This window comes from Branchiostoma floridae, chromosome 9 (assembly GCF_000003815.2).
Source record: "Branchiostoma floridae strain S238N-H82 chromosome 9, Bfl_VNyyK, whole genome shotgun sequence".
NCBI lineage: Eukaryota > Metazoa > Chordata > Leptocardii > Amphioxiformes > Branchiostomatidae > Branchiostoma > Branchiostoma floridae.
In genome coordinates, this window is record NC_049987.1 from 14,860,618 (window position 1) to 14,877,542 (window position 16,925).

The 16,925-nt window shown below is 42.2% G+C and overlaps 1 protein-coding gene across 4 annotated transcripts in view; it reads right to left on the reverse strand.

Moving 5' to 3' along the window:
• Positions 1-396: 396 nt before the first annotated feature.
• LOC118422720 (protein crumbs homolog 1-like) overlaps positions 397-16,925 on the reverse strand; it is a 35,733-nt gene continuing 19,204 nt past the window's right edge. For 3 of the 4 annotated variants that reach the window (XM_035830442.1, XM_035830441.1, XM_035830443.1), the window contains exons 3-14: positions 8,955-9,205; positions 8,372-8,599; positions 7,760-8,001; positions 7,368-7,461; positions 7,116-7,257; positions 6,523-6,739; positions 5,788-6,032; positions 4,933-5,095; positions 4,476-4,681; positions 4,135-4,227; positions 3,521-3,729; positions 397-3,146 (exon numbers count right to left, since the gene is read on the reverse strand). In XM_035830442.1, the coding sequence (XP_035686335.1) occupies positions 2,892-3,146; positions 3,521-3,729; positions 4,135-4,227; positions 4,476-4,681; positions 4,933-5,095; positions 5,788-6,032; positions 6,523-6,739; positions 7,116-7,257; positions 7,368-7,461; positions 7,760-8,001; positions 8,372-8,599; positions 8,955-9,205 (2,345 nt within the window). In that variant the 3' untranslated portion in view covers positions 397-2,891. Of the gene's footprint in view, positions 3,147-3,520; positions 3,730-4,134; positions 4,228-4,475; positions 4,682-4,932; positions 5,096-5,787; positions 6,033-6,522; positions 6,740-7,115; positions 7,258-7,367; positions 7,462-7,759; positions 8,002-8,371; positions 8,600-8,954; positions 9,206-16,742; positions 16,896-16,925 lie in introns of those variants that run through there. The other variant, XM_035830440.1, reaches the window with a different exon arrangement.

The window sequence follows — 16,925 nt, forward strand, 5'->3', positions numbered from 1 at the left end:
TAATATTTAGTAGGTATGTAAGGTTAAGGAAGAGGAAGGTCAAGTTCGATAATGGGCGGCAAAGTTCAGGAAGTGCCATTGTCGTGATTTTTGAGTAGTGGATAGGTTTTGGGGGTATATCTTAAGTGTAAGTTTGGGCCCCCTAGCGGCTTGTCATAAATCTTTTACAAAAGTTTGTGCTTTTTTTTACCCCCTCCAAGGGTTTGTTTCAAGTTGGAAAAAAAGGAACAATAACGCAAATTCCATCAATTTATACCACCGGAATTCTCTGCTGCTAGCTAGGGCTTCCTTTTATAGTTGTTGTATCAGACTCAAACGTAACGACGACTAGCAAAAATTGTGATTAACTCTCAGCTACATTCTACACCACCTAACAAGAAATCAACGGACGCACACTTGTAGAAAATGTCACACTTGCTCTTGCCTTTATTACTATGCATTGAAAGAACAGCGAGGACTGCAAACACTTATCATACATGTACACCTGAATCCCAAATTCTACAAGCTCTCTTGTTTAAAAACACCAAAAAACACAGCCCTATTCTTTTAACGGTAGCAAAACCATTACAAAACCCTATGTTACAGTGTAACACTCTCTTGTTACCGAGCAAACAGTCACATGTACACCTAAAAGTGACAATCTTTACGTACACGCCTCAGTATTTTACTTATGGCTTACAAAAATTCCATATTTACAGATACAAACATGCCACTATTTGATGTTCATTGTGGTCGTTTTGCGTAGTTTTGGAGTAGATTGTCTTCGACTTAAGGCCATTATCAGAAATATTGGGCCGATTCAACGTCAATTAAGGAAGGTGATGAGCCCCTAAAAACTAAAATTATTTTGTTACATTTTTTCGACATCTTTTTTTGCGACGCCTCAGGAGCGGATGCAACTTAGCAGTTGAACGCAATCAAAGAATTACCCCAAATGCAGACATCTCATTGGCAATTATATCCGCCCACATTGACAGTGAATCGTCCCATAGTTTGCTCGAGTTCAGAGCAAAGCGAAATTTTCTATCCATGTCTGAATGAGCTTCAGTCAGTAGCCTTACGTCATACAAAATTGAAGCATTGTCAAATACAATCTTATTTATATGGTACAATTATGTGTATTGTACAATGGTTGATGAAAACACCAAGGTACTGGCATATACATTCATGAGCCAAATTGAAGTCAAATATATCTCAATATTTTGAATAAGAAACATGTAAAACACGTCTACTTTAAAATACAGTTGTTGTATTTTTTGACTGAGCTCATACCACTGAACTTTTGCTGTTTTTTTTCACAGTTCATGGATATCATCAAATCCCTGTACATTTTGTTGGTCCCTTTTAGCCAAGGTGCAAAAATCTTACAAGTACAAACGTCATGGAAAATGCCACGTACGTACGACAGAAAAGCCCCGTACGTCTGTTAGAAAGATTGCGAGGTCACGTGACACGGGTCAAGTCTCGCAGCATCACACGAGAGTTTGAGAGAGTGAGCGACAGAATTCAAATCTGATCAACAGATTCTCTGACACCATATATAGACATATGTACAATCGAGCCCCAGTTAAAACGGTAGATGCAACCCAATGGTTACTGTGTCTTGATTAATATTGTAAAAATACCACAAAAAAAGCTTATTTACCGACTAGTTAACAATATCCAATAAAGTTAATTGCCGTTTTTAGCTGCACTGGTACAAACTTAATCATTATACATAATCATTTCTAGATTTCCCAAAAAAAAGCGTGCTAGTCATGTGAAAGCTCTAGATTGCTCTTAAAAGCATAAATAACTGCTCGAAGTTTCAAATTGCAAATACCTATAAAAATTGTACTAAAATTTGTGCAATCAAATGCACATGATCGTGAGCTTAAAATTCTATCAGCACTAGTACAAAATTTTACCAACGCTAGGCACCATGATATTCCAAATAACAACAAAAATACATATCAAATCCACTAGAATATCTATATACAATTGTCTGTCATCTAAGAGTTGACTTATTTCAATCAGGCGTCATGGGAAACGAATTATTTCATATTTTGAATATAACATATAACATCACCGGGTGTTCGTGTAGATGCGGTGAAATCTTAAAGGCAACGGAATGTGTTGCTTTTGTCTGCGTTCATCTATGGACAGAGTTGGACGAATGACACATGACATGATATCTCAGCATGCGTCAAGTATTGGTTCCATCAACTTTTCTTTTTTCTTTTTTCTTAACCGTTTTCTTTTTGTGTCGTTTGGGTGGAAAGTTTGGTATAAATACACCCGCGAACATGTAACGATTACACAGCAGTGCAAAGAAGCGAACTCGCTTCGTTTAGTACAAAAATAGCAGATCTTTATGCAAAACTGATTGCACGTCCGACATGTTTGTATTTTCGTGGGACAAGCAGTCTGATGAATATGTTCTATTCTTTGGTAGCTGTTGAAATTTTGATATTTTTTTTGTAAACAGGGAAATCCCTATTTGTTTTCTTGTACGTGAAGCTAGAAAAAAACAACGATGAAATTTACTGTAGAACTACTTGTCCCAATAATAAAATTGTGTCCATATTACAAGAAATATTGCAATGTGTACAAAAAAACTGTACATCCTATGTCGTTTCAAGACATACCTAAATATCCACGTTTAAAACGGGTTTCGTGTATTGTCACATTTGCTAACCTAAAACGAAGAAATAAGGTACCACAATTATGATTGGTGATTGCGTCACGTACATTTTTGACCACCAATCAGAATCACTGGCTTATTTTCTACGTGTGAAGTACAGTGTAAAAGGTATGTCGAGCCAGAAGCCAGTGGTATTAAATATCTCTGACAAAAGACGAGCAAAAATATCAAACGTCTTCCATAACAAACATTTCTAGTTCTATACACGCTAGTCGTCTTCACTCTCCCCTTCGTTGAACATGTTGGCGAGTTTGGAAAACCTTGGTCCCCAGTCGTTCAAGTAGTCGTAGTTCTGGTCCCCGCCGGAGCTGCTGGAGTTGAGGGAGCTGAGGGACCCCGCCAGCGAGCCCTCCCCCTCGTCCTCGTACGGAATGAACTCGTCCCGCGCGCCCAGGTTGTCTCCTAACTCCTCGTCGTCTAGTCTGGTGTCAATGAACTCACCAACATCGTTGGAGTCGGGCACCTGGAGGAAGGGGGAGGGGGGCATATTTGAGCTAAGTATGTTTTAACGGGGGAAAGACTTACAATAATCTTTGACCAGAGTGACAAGAATCTGTGCCACCCCAGTAGCAGCACCTCAGTATCAGTAGTATTGTTTTAGATAGTCACGTGCTCTCGCTTGATGACCTCGTTATCGTATGGAATCACGTGATCTTGCTCGGTGTCTGCCATCTTGTTTTGGTTCTGTGTAATCTCTGGTACATTCACGTTCGCTCACTTTTACATTCCGTAATTACAGTAAAAAAAAAGATGAACAAAAAATGACGGAAATTCTACTCCGCAGTCTATTTTATTTCCTCGAAAAAGTTTTATCGGAAGAAGTAGATGATATCGTACCTTGCTTGTAGGAGAGGCCCTGGTCATAGTTGCGTTCTGCCGCAGTGCGTTGATGTCGTACGCCTCCTGATCCTCCTCGCCGTACCCCTCCTCCTCGTACTTCACAATGTTCTCGCGAGACTCGGCGTCAGCGCTGATGTAGTTCAGACTCGCCCTCTTCTTCTCACGGACGTAGCGGCGGCGGAAGATGGCGAACACGATCACGAGGACTGCACATGGCCAAAGAAAAATCATTAGAAAAATCAAGCGATAAGCAAACTTTAAAAACGAGAAGAAAGATTGATTTCTTCAGCAAAACCTACTATACTGTTACTTCAACCAAGCTTCAACAAACGGACATAAGTCAGAATTTGAGTTCTACTAGGATTCACATCTCGTAATTCTATTGTCCTGGATTTACTGTATTACAGTGTAGTATTTGCATAGGCTGTCTTCAGAGAAGTGAACTAGGGTATAGTCTCTTCAGAAGCATATATGAACAGGATCTTGCTCTGACATGACTCCCCTCGTGTAAAATCAAAATCCAAAGCGGAAATAAGATGGCGCCGGGATAATGTCAAAATCCAAAATGGCGGCGCCCATGGATGCCGACAAAAACACATCAGGAAACTTACTGAGTAGGATCAGAAGGCAGACACATATGGCCACCAGAGCGAACGGAGAGATGCTGACAGGGCCGGACACTCGGAGCGCTCCGCAGTCTTTTCCTGTGTATATAAAGACGACCACGTTAGAAACAAACAAACAAACAAAGAAACGTATATAAAGACAGTGAGAACTCGCAATGTAAGCGCAAATATACATATAGAAAAGGTTTGCAGGTTCATGCCATCAATGTCACACAAAAAAAGAACGAAAAAAAAAGAAGAAATTTCGAGTATGGAGTAAGTTCATGAAAAATACGACCTGAAGTAATAGTACAACTGTATCTAGAAAAATGAATGGCAAAACATACTGTTGAGAATCCTGGCTTCCGGGTCGTCTGCGCATGTGCAGTTGAATCCTCCAATAAAGCTGAAACAGGTGCCCGGGTCGCACGGGTTGTTCGCACAGTTGTCAATCACGTTACGACACAGGTAGCCGTCGTACCCCACCTTACAGGTGCACTCGTACGACCCCACCAGGTTCCTACACGTGCCCACAACGCAGTTGTTCGGGAGGCTGGAAAAGACATAAGACGTTTAATGGATGTGTTTCAATCTTTCTTTTCGGTGTCAAGGTTGGACTAAATGACCGTAACCTGCTAGCCGCCATGCTAGATAGAGATGCTTGGAGCACCTCTTATTACGAAGACGAACTGAACTTTCAATCGTAGTGAGCATAGACCCTTTGCTAGTGACCCTGTTTCTGGCCTACTAGGTGTACTTCTGGACCTTAAGATTTAGATTTTCATTGAGATTTCATTGTCTCACCTGCACTCGTCTACGTCATCTTCACAGCTCACGCCAGTGAAGCCCTGGGGGCAAGTGCAGTTCCTACCGGAGATGCTAGGGGTCGGAGAGGTGCCCTCGATGCAGGTGCCGCCATTTTGACACGGGAAGTTGTAGCAGTTTCGCTCAGTGTCGCAGTTCACTCCTACAGAAAGAACAACACTTGAGGTTAGATGATATCGAGAGAAATGCTCATGAACACTGACATCCAGGGATGTATTACATCTTAACTCATACTTTGATATCTACGTCTTTCTGCAAATACATTGCCTGTTATGTGCCAGCCTCATTATTATCGCAATGGCCAAGAACTTGGCAGTTAGCTTGCAAATCTAAAGCAGCATTTTTACCACCCCTCTACCCCCCTAGCCACCATCATACCTGGTGCACCGAAATCTGATGATCCAAGGGGGAACGTGACAAATTAGAAAGAAAAGATGGTAAGTAATGAAAGGGGTAAGGTTAGTACAACGTTTAGGTCTAGCACATAACATTTACATACAAAATACAATGTGTATGTAGGACAGAGACATCCTCTCATGACATGCAATCCGTCCTCGCGATCGCGTAGTTAACGCCAGCCATCACCAGCCAATCACGTCACCGCCTTCAGCCAGGAGGCAACGTTATTGGCTGGTAACTTTCCCTTCATTCGCTCCAACAACAGAAGTGGCAGTGTCTAATTGGTCAATGACAGCAGGGAGAGTACCTGATTGGATGGCTCGCAGCCCGGTATACACAACGTCACAAGAGATAGGCCTGACATGAGAGGATGACTTGAATGGGATTCAACAACAGCGACACAAGCAGTGAAAAAGGTTGCTAATTAAGACCAACCTTTGTATTGCTCGGGACACTGGCATCTGTAGGAGTTCTCCAGGTTGATACATGTCCCTCCGTTCTGACACGGGTCTGATTCACACTCGTCGATGTCGATACAGACGAGCGGGTCGGCCCCGGGTGTCTGTTCGTTCCACCCCGGTTTGCACTCACACACGCCCAGGTTGCACACCTGTCCTACACCGGTACACTCCTTAAACAGGCAGGTGTCGAGCTCGTGGCACTGGTCAAAGGTGGTCTCCCTGTGGTGAAAAATAATGGTTGAAACACATATTTAAAACTTGGTCATGTTGGTACAACGCTACTCTTTAAGCAGAGGTTAGGCTCCGGCTGTTTTTTGACGTTTTTCTAGTCGTTTTTATCGGGCTTTCTATTTTGTACTGTATCTTGTATTGTTAGGTTTTGACAATACAATATACTGCTTGGAGAGCATCATCTTTTGTACTGTCACCAAGATGAATTGATTGCTCATCATTCACGACTCAACAATATGAAAAATTGAAAATACAATAATACAACAATAACATAAGAAACAATAACACATACCAGTTATAAAGACACGTACAGGCTACAAAATCTTACACAGTTTTTAAGTTACAACTAACAACTCTCTTTCGATAATACGACCTTCTTGATGGCTCTTATTTTCCCATTGCTTCAGACTACGAATGTATGAAAATGTTCTTATCTACTGGCAAATGCTGACGTAAGGTGTTGGGTTCATGTTCTCACCTGCTCTCGATGGTCTTAGTCTTGAAGTCGATCTGATTGGCGGTTTCTTCCACGCTACTGTAGGACACGAAACGGAATTCTTCCATGCACCCCCTCAGGGACTCCGTCACTTCGATGTACTGTTTGGCATCGGTTGTCAGGTCGGTGGCGGGGTTTTTGAAGCCGCCAACATATAAGGAGTCGACGTTGAGCGAATGGGCCGCATCGGCTCCCTGTCCTGTGTAGTTAAGAAACGACAGACTCCATGAAATATGCGACATTGTTTCTCTCTTTTCTTTCACTATTATTTTTCCAGAATTGTATCTTCGAGTTTTCGTGTGCAATCTCTGTTACCTATCCCCTGGCCCTTGGTCTGGTTTTTGTTCTGCTTTTATTTCCTCATTACAATTAACTCGTCAGAGAGCTAGTCGACTTGGTTGGCGAAAGTTTTGCGAATACTAGCAAAACTCTAGCAATCTACTGAAACATGACGAGATCTCGTAAAACCTCGCAACACGCGAGAGGCAAGAATGTGAGATCTCGCAAAATCTCGTCCTGAAATCTCGTAACACATGAGGTCTCGTAAAATCTCGTCGTGTTGTGCGAGAGTTTACCTTGGAAAGTGACCAGGCCGATGATATTGCCAGCGCGGTCCTTCATGGTGGCGGTGTTGGCGTCACGTTCGATGAACAGCTCCTGCTCTTGTCCGTCGTTAAATGTGTTGGTAGACTCGTAGCTCTGATCCGCGCCGCTTCCCTGAAGTAGTCAAGAGAAACTTTATGAAGTTGTACAGAATAGGATAAGATTTTTTCGGCAAATTTTGCTGTTGCAAGCAAATGAGAATACACAATACTATAGAAACGTACCTTAGTGTTAAGCCTCAACACAGCTTTCCCATCCTTGAGGTAGACCACTAGCCAAGCGGGGCCTCCGAAGTAGAAGAGCAGACCGTTCTTAGCCCTGGGGGACAGACACGGAAAGTCAGTATCCACTGAATTACGATCAAAATTCAATCATCACATTTGGAGAAGCAAGACAACATCCCCAAGGACAGGACGAAAGGAGGAGATTGAAAGAAAGGAAGAAAAGAGAGAGAAAGAAAGAAAGAAAAGAGAGAGAAAGAAAGAAAGAAAAATAAAGAAATTAAAGGACAGAAAGAAAAGGGAACAAAGAAAGAAAGACAGAAAGAAATACTAGTAGAAAGAAAGAAATAGAAAGAAAGAAAGAAGACATGAATGTAAGGAAATTGCAATCTTACTTTGTCCTGAACTTGAAGCTGATGGTTGTTCCTGATCTGGGCTGCAAGTCAGCTTCAACCTTCATGTATGACCTTGAACTTCTCAAGGTCGCAATGGAGGGCGGGGCGCAGACAGGGCATGTCGGGACGTTCTGACCCGTGCCCTCCGTAGTGGAGGTTAGGTCAACTTCTCGTGAAGGACTTCCAACATACAGGTAGGAGATGCACACGATTGGGTAGTTGTACAGACGGTCGGATTGTAACTGTGGATAAAGAACAGCAAACTTAAACACAAAAGGCTACATGATATGATAATGCAGTACTGGTTGTGTAATCTCCAGGCAGATTTACCAGCGGCATAAGATAGTATTAAGCTGGCTAAGGAGTACAGATGGCCAAACGGAGTCATCAACAAAATACACTCCTAGAACGGCTTCACTCCTCTGGCAGCTTTTGATACTATCTAATGCTTGGGATCTGCTTGGAGATTATTGGTTGTGTAGAAAATGTTCACAACACAGCTCTCAACATCCGTCCTCGTTCACCCCTTCGTTTTCTTCAAATGGTATCGCCCTGTCACTTTTGTGTCTTGCGTATTGGTCTTCCTTGTCTATAGCTGGACATCTTACTTACCCTCAAGTCATTGACTTCTTTGTACCCGCCGATAAAGGTGTTCCCTAACAGGTTGGGGTCCGAGAAGGACAGCGTTGGCTGCACGTCCGTTAGAACCGACAAGGGGGCGTTGCTGCCGTCGACGACCGCCGTCATCTGTCCGAGATGGTGCTCCCTCATGTTGGTGATGACGACAACGTGAGTCTGGTTGTGCTGGACGGGAGGGTTGTTCTCGTCTCCTATGAACATCTGTGAATACAGAAGATATTTTGATTCACAATACACATGATTTGTTGAGCACCTAGTCTAGCGATCACTCCAAAGACAATGAAAACAGAATATTCACACGCGTTGAATTAAGCAGCCATTTGAGTGTTAGCCTTTCATAGGAAACAATATTCATACGGAGTATACGATATCATAATGATAAGTGGCTATCGCACGACTGATATTCAATCATGTCAAAGTTGAAGTGTACGACCGTCGCCGGTGTTGTTTTTTAAAAACATCATTCTTATTCATTCTTATTGGATGGTATTGTGGTTTCAGTTTTGCCTTGTCCTTCTTACGATACTTTTGTCTGTATCCAAGAAATTTTACATACCTCAAGAAGCTGTCCACTGAGCGAAGCCTCTATGTAAATCCGTCCGTTGAAAACACCCATTGAGAAGAAGTTCTGCGCTTGCCCGGCCTGGTAGATGAGCAGTCCTCTCTCGTTGCACGCCTTGAACTTTATCTCCAACTTGTCCTCTGCGCCGGCTAGAACCGGATTCTGAGACAGCTGCCATTTCAGGAAACCGCCCTTGTCCACGAATATTTCAGAACTCGCCAAGTTGACTATCACCAGTAGTAAAACTGTACAAAAGCAGCAATAATAACAATATCGTTAGAATACATTCCTAGTAAAAAAAATAGCAGCCGAAATTTTGAATTCACAAGATAATTCTATGAAGCAACAATTTTAAACGGAATAGCAAATAAACTAGAGAACTTCAAGTGAAGCAATATTTAGCGCAAGTAATTGTGATATACTCCTCAATGTACAACTTTAAAACTAGGCTTTTCAAACGCAAAGGTTATGGTTTGTGCGATTCCTATAACGACCGCAAGATGTCGCTTGAACCACATCACCCTGGACAGACACCAAGCTGTCATGGGAACTTGTATCTTCCTTGGTAATGTCAGATTCTACGCCAGCTAATCATTGAGCTGCGTGCAAAATCTGGATCACTTAATTTCTGTATCGAAGCTAGACGTGAAAAATTGAAATACCAGGATCTAGAAATATCCCTGACTGAGTAAAAATTCTACACATAAGTCTTACTTTGGAGTGGATATATAAGAAGAGACTGGAACGCTGCAAAACACTAATATAGTTCTGTCGACTTAGCCATGACCCTGCCGACCCACCCTGTTAACAAGTTATTATCGTAAGAATCAGGGGTAATGCAGGCGGGGAATGTACCGACGCGGAGGAGGCGCAGGATTTGTAAACCAGACTGCCAACACCCCCACCAGACATAACCCAGCTGTTCGCCGGTAGCTATGGGGCCTTGCATGAGAGGAAAATGGTCAACCGATCGTCGATTCTTTTTCTATGACAAACACGGTTTGAGATTTGTAGTATCCTAGTGTCCTTTTCTTACATTTCTTGATTGATAAGTGGATATCAAATAAAACTATTAAAAAAGATGACTCATTGAGATAACTTGCAGCAAATACTACATTACTGAGTCTAAATCGTTCCACGGAAGTTGCCTATCTGACAATTGCCCTTCTATTGCTTCCTTCATGACGTATTTTAGTGACGTAGTAGAAAATTGGGGCCTAGTCATACAGAAAGTATCCGCCATTTTTTTCACCTATCAGTCGGAAAATGTTATTTCGTACGGGTCAGTTGAACTGAATGGCCAGTAATTAAAAAGAAAAGTGTCTAATTGTGTAAGATCATAAGCTGTTGATGCTAAGAGACTCTATAGATGCTTTTGTTTTGAAAGGGTACAACAAAGTAGACATGTCCCCTTGTAGAGTAGTACGTTCGAAGTACTCAAATATTGGTCCGTGTACACAGAATTTGTCTTGTAATAGTCATGGTTGTACTTTCGAAACTTAGCTGACTTTTATTTGTCTTTTCAATCTAACGGTCGACCCCATAGCTTAGCCGTACAACCACGGCCATTCCCATGAATGCGTGCGCCTTTTCCAGTGCTCTTTTTGAAGCCAAATCCACCACTCTTGTAGAAAAATAGCCGTATTATGCAATTTCACGGTAGTTTTGTCCGTTTTTCCAGTTGAGCCCCTCGTGGTTGATTGGATTATGGAGTTCAGAGGGCACCGTCCTTGTTCAAGCCGCCAGGAATTTAATTTCTGGGGAAACCATTACCTCTCTGTAAGCCTCGTATTTTTAATGGCGACATTTCTAAAAGAACTTTCAGTTGCTTGTATGTGATTCAAAACGCTGGCAAAATCTTTTAACAACAGTTGTGTTGATTCGAAGTTGTATCTGGCTATTCAGTCAATAAATGTATCGTTTCTATCGTATCAGGACATGTAAAAAAAGAAACTAAATGGTGTACTACTACTGGACCGAGCAAGATTTGTACTATCGTGTTGCACCACAACATCTGTTGTGTTGGATCTTGCTCAGGCCCATATAACGACTCCATTGATATTTTCTTTTTATCTCCCTGGGTTACAGCTATTACAGCCTCTGCTGGTGTGTTTTCTTTTCTTCGGGCTTAACTGTTATAGCCCTTTTCTCAATGGTTTGTAGGCCTTTCCAGTGTTTTCAACGTTAGTATAATTCTGACTCCATTCACATATTTGCAGTGCCAAGAGAGGGGCAGAAAGGCGAATTTAGTCCGATTCATTCTAAGACCTTCTTTTCAAGTGATTTACTTCAAGTTCTTCGTGTGTATCATCTTGTATAATGGATCTTAGCGTTAGGTCAATCGTTTAAAGCTGTCGGAATTCTACAGACCATTTCAGGAAATTGAATCTTAAGTATGATTCTCGACCAAGAAAGGACAGCTCAAGCACTCAGACGAGTTTTGTCTTAAATATGTGAGACACAAATTCGGTAGAAATTGTAAGAGCGCTACAGTAGACCATTTCAGGAAATTGGATCTTAAAAAGTGATTCTCAAGCAGAGATTAACATCTGCCAGTCCGAAAATGACACAGCATTCCTGCCGTGGGCCAACCTTCGCTTGCCGCAGTTTTAAAAACACGCCCTAATTACAAGCCAAATGACTCCGAGCAGCGCTCAAATGACCGTGAAACGGCCCCAACATTCCCAACCCCCAGCAATTATCGAGGGGCTTCATGGCGAGAGAGTTACCAAAGAGTCTGTTGTATAGCCTCGATACTCAGTCTCTCCGCAGGGTTTCAAGCTCGTGTTCCTCGGCACTGTAAACTTCTATTTCTACCAACCAAATTACCCTGGATGCCAAAGTGTTTCCAGTGCCTACGGAAGGGGACAACGTGCTCCCAAGGAAATTCTACTGGAACTCTTTTATTAGACCCTAAGCTCCCTCTGAGTTAGACCCTGAGTGGGGAAGTGGTGGGATAAACTAACTAGAATGACACTCAAATGCTATTCCTCAAGTCAAGGAGGTTATCTATAACCTCCTTGCTCAAGTCAAGGGGACTGAGACAAAATTCTTTGGGTACAGTATGTTTAAGAGGCCAGTAGCTCGTGCCGAAGAGCTGGACTGTCCGGGCTGTCCCTGGCAACAGCCTGGGTTCCAGATTATATTGCATAGACTACAATGACGCTAACGCTCAAGAGAGATCGTTTGTGTTCACATTGAATCCGCTTCGTTAATGTGAGGGTTTGAAGTGTGGCTGATTGAAGTCGTGTATTAGAGGTTTATTGTCAGGCGTATAGAGTCTGTCATTATGATTCAGACGTCACATCCATGCAGTCTACAAAACGATATTGGTACTTCATTTAGCTGTATTCAAGCTATCCACATTTGAGTACGTGGGTATCAAAAAGGTGTCTATGTTTTCAAAAGATATGGTGGAGATTCTACCAGTGGAAATCGCGATCGGAGTCAACGGTATCAAACAGCGAAATCTTATATTCCAATCTCTATCGGTAAAACTGTCGACTTGCAATCTGTACCTTTACATGTATAACGTTACTCGTTTTACCTAGCGTAAAGTATAAAGCTTAAAAAGAAACAATATGATTGACTGATATGTCAATGTAGGGTATTTCTAGACGATGCAAATGCATCATTTCAAGTGTAGTCTCGACTCTCAAGTTTAAATATAACCGTCCCTTGTTTTCTACACCAGACGTCGAGACAAGCTATTGTAAATCAACACAAAGAAAGGCATTGAAAATCTGTCCTGTATTGTAATAACTTGTTCGACCACTTTGTGCGTCCGGCCAATCTTCGTCCCGTCGCAAAGCATGACGGGATGATGTCATTTCTTTGGTAACACCTGTGATAATAACTGTCGTCTGATATGACCTGTTCTGAGAAGAGTGGCATGGCGACCAAAGTTTGGGACAACCGTTTTGAAAAAAAAAACCTTTGGGAAGACAATAAAAGATACCTCAAGCGCTCATAGAATTTTCGTCATAGTATCTAAGAAGAGATTCGACAAGTTGGTCAGAAATTGGTACAAATTTGGTCAGAAAGTGACTGGAAAAAGATTGGGATCGCCAACGTTGTTTATCACCTTTTCATACCTCAAATTTTACACACGCACCGCACAATCACACAAGAGATCTCTCGACTGTTGTCGCCTGGGGCGACCGACGGTCCAACCGCCGATACAAGATGGCGTCCCCTGACCCCTCTATTGTACCCTGGGCTACAATCACCAAGAGAGAGAAAATACATCCTGGCGTCACAACAGATGTTAGAATTAAAGCAGAAAAGCCATGCGTTTATTGAGGGACGATGGCCTAACCTAAAACTTGAGATCACTTAACCTAACGGACGAACGATACATAACAAATGTCCACATGTGTGACAGGGCGTTCGCACTAAAAGCATTCTTTGCAGCAGCTAATTTGACATCTGTCAGGGTTTTGAATCGGAGAGGGGGGGTTAAAGTATTCCATTGCTTCGGAATGCATTAGCGTCATAACTGGAACACATCGGCCTGGAACCATGGAAAAAACAAGGTTTTAACGTTCGAATTTATTTTCAAGTTTGTATAAATGTACAAATTCATTATTTGTGAACACACAAAAAAATGGGTCTTTCTCAAAGAATTAAAGCACCACAGCGTACGTGAAGATCGTTTTAAAAGATTATAAAAGGGTTCTTCCTCATTTTTCCCTTTTATACAAAAAAACTCACTTTAGTTACAGGAAGGTTAGATATTTCAGTGTAGGAGGTGAATACATACACCATTTACTCGGCGTTGGTCTTCGCAAATATATTCCCACCAAAATGGTGCACATGTTTTGACGCCATTTTTCATGTGATAAGACTTTAAATGGGGTCAAACAGTAAAATTTTCTCCCCCACCCTAGGAAATGCAGCGATGTAATCTCTTGTATACAACAACTGACCATGATTTGATTTTCTCTCAGATTAAAAGCTTAGAGCTCCCCTGGGTCCTAACAGTATATCAAATGTCTGACAAGCGTTGATTTAAAATCCCATATTTGAAAAAGTCTGGTGGTATAAAATAAACAGTAAAAACAAGCTGTCATTCATTATTACAGGCGTTTTGACCAACGTGTCTTTGGCCAGGAACTTAATTTGTTCCTTTTACTTAAGATGGCCACCCTAGAAGATTCAGACAGTCGAGGACGAAGGATAATACATAAAACACAAGATCTGTCCCAAGATGTCGTCCGTTCTTTTTTCAGGAGATCATATCAAGGTGACCGAGCTAAGCACGGATCAAAATAAATCATATTCTAGCCGCACTCTCTTCATAACACTACACTGAGTATGCTTTTAACTTCATATTGAGTACGCTGACATCAAAACCATTAGCTTATTCATATTTTTGAAGAGCACTTTGAGGGAAAGATGATCTGTATTAATGCAGACACTCGACATGACTTCCATTTGGAGTAGAGAGGATAGTTGACGATTTGGTCCGAACCGATCGCTATCAAAACTGCCTCTAGATCCTGTGAAGTTGCCAATACCTCTAACTGGACCTGACAACTGCACTGCTATCTCTATCCCCATCACCGTCTATGTGTACATAGGGAAACGAGGGGCCGGGTCTCTTGGGTAATATCGAGTTTTAGCGATGCCCTGATTCACTGGGGTAGATAGACTAGGGGCAGTCTATTATCACACTTCGCAACTACACGATTATTGGCTAGAGCTGCAGGTGCCGAGACAAGTTTACACTGTAGAATAGGATGTGACAGTAAACTACGTGCCCCCCTCCCCACCCACAGAAACTATGGACAGTGATGGGGTACAACGAAGTTTCACCGTCTTCCACAATTATCTACTGTTCTGAAATCTTTTTTACAATGTTTTGAGTCCCAACTACATGCCCCCCTCCCCACCCACATAAACTATGGACGGGGGGTATTACAACATAGTTTCACCGTCTTCCATAATCATGTACTGTTTTGAAATCTTTTTACGATGTTTTGAGTCCCAACCACATGTTTTCACCAGACTAATCGCTCCTTGGCAGACAATTCTGTTTTCTAGTAATGCATATGAATTTTCCAACAGCTCTTTCAGATTCCAACAACACACATAACACATCTGTAGTCGCAGTCTGTCATTAGGAACTATGGCCAGAATTCTCCCCAGAGAATATATTAATGCTTCAAAGCCATCTTCATAAAACAGCGCCGACATTGTATATGGGCGGCTTACAAACATTTTGAATACCAAATTCTGAACTGAATACGCAAGAAGCTCTTGAGCTATAACTGTATGTAGAGTTAGATGTCGCGGTAAGAGTTAGTCTGGATGACAGCCTTGTTAGGCTCACATCCGCCCCGTGGTGCCTGTTGGAGTGACCGTAAGTATAACCAGGATGGTACCCAGGCTAATCTATAGAGTACAATGATGATGAAATAATCTAGAGGAATTTTTGTGGATAAACTAATCATTTTCGGAAATACAGACAGTTCTACTGAGTTCATATAAAAGTAGATATAATGCTGACTTGAAATTTATTCTGTTTTTGTACGGACGAAAGTATGACTAAGGGCGCGGTCACATAGGTCGTGCGATCGTCGTACGATTTTGATGCCATAGGATTTTCAAACAGGCCGTGACAGAACCAGCCACCGACATAGATCCAAAACAGCATTCTGTGTACCAAGAAAGACAGTTGGACTTTGCAGGAGACGTACATTTTTTATCCTCCAAAAGGCCCAAAGTTAACATTCGTACGACGATCGCACGACCTATGTGACCGCGTCCTAACAAGGGGCCTAAGATGACTGAATCTGACCGGGGATCGAACTCGTGACTTCTGCTTACCGAACGCTAACAGGAGAACACACACACCACCTGACGCTGATGTATGATGGGTCCCGTGGGATCTCCCAACCTTTTCTGTCACGCTCCTCTTTATATCTGTCGCAGATGAGGACACAGAATCGCGGAGCGTGCCCCCGGACTTTAATAACGACAAGTCATCGTATCGTGCACCGCATCCGTCATACTGATTACAATCCAGGGACCGACAGGAACGATTGACCCATATTTTTGCATAAAGTCGCGTGTGTCACAGCAGCGAGGCGTTCATTCATGCGGTATAACACATTTGGGAAATGTTCTCAAAAACAGCCAGAAAAAAACGACCATTAAGAGAACCAGCTTATCCGAAATGCAAACGAAAAAGAAATAAGAATATAGAATGGACACGACACGACAGATATTCAAAACGAAACATGAAATTCCATGATGGTATGATAAATGTAGTATGAGTTCATTCATGCTATATAAAATATGTCACAATGCTTAAGAACAATCTAGTGCAGAAAGAAACACCGCCAGCAACAAATACACAGGAGCCAATTCGCCCCTAAAACAAGAATGGACATAACAAATATTTCACATGAAACGCGAAATTCCATGATAGATTTAAGAGATTGGCGCCTTAACTGGTCTAGCCTATGGCTTTAAAATACCCATTCAAAAGACGACAATAGACTAGAATGAACAAGACAGCCTGTCGACCAGTTTTTCAATCACACAGCGCTAATTCACATTCTTGACAGCTACCATATCTCAAACGATGCTACCTAGATATTTTAAGAAGATCTTAACGCTAATCTTAAGAAGCACTGTCTTCCTTAAAGATGCGCATGCCTTCAGCTACGCTGAGTAAATACTAGGAAAACAGATAAGAGCATCGATGACAGAGGTATAACATACTGGCGCACGTTGACTCCACAAGTCAAGAAGTTAACGTTAAACAGAACGTACCTATAGTTCGCTCCATTCTGTTGCGTAGTACAGCGTTCACAGACAAGCCTTCACGCCACAAATGCGTTTGAGGGTACTGACAGAAGGATGGAACGATTTTCATGGTCCTAAAAGTCTGACCGGAAGCGACGCGTGCGGACGGAACTACTGTTGTGAGGTAACCGGCCTGTGGCCTCGCCGCTA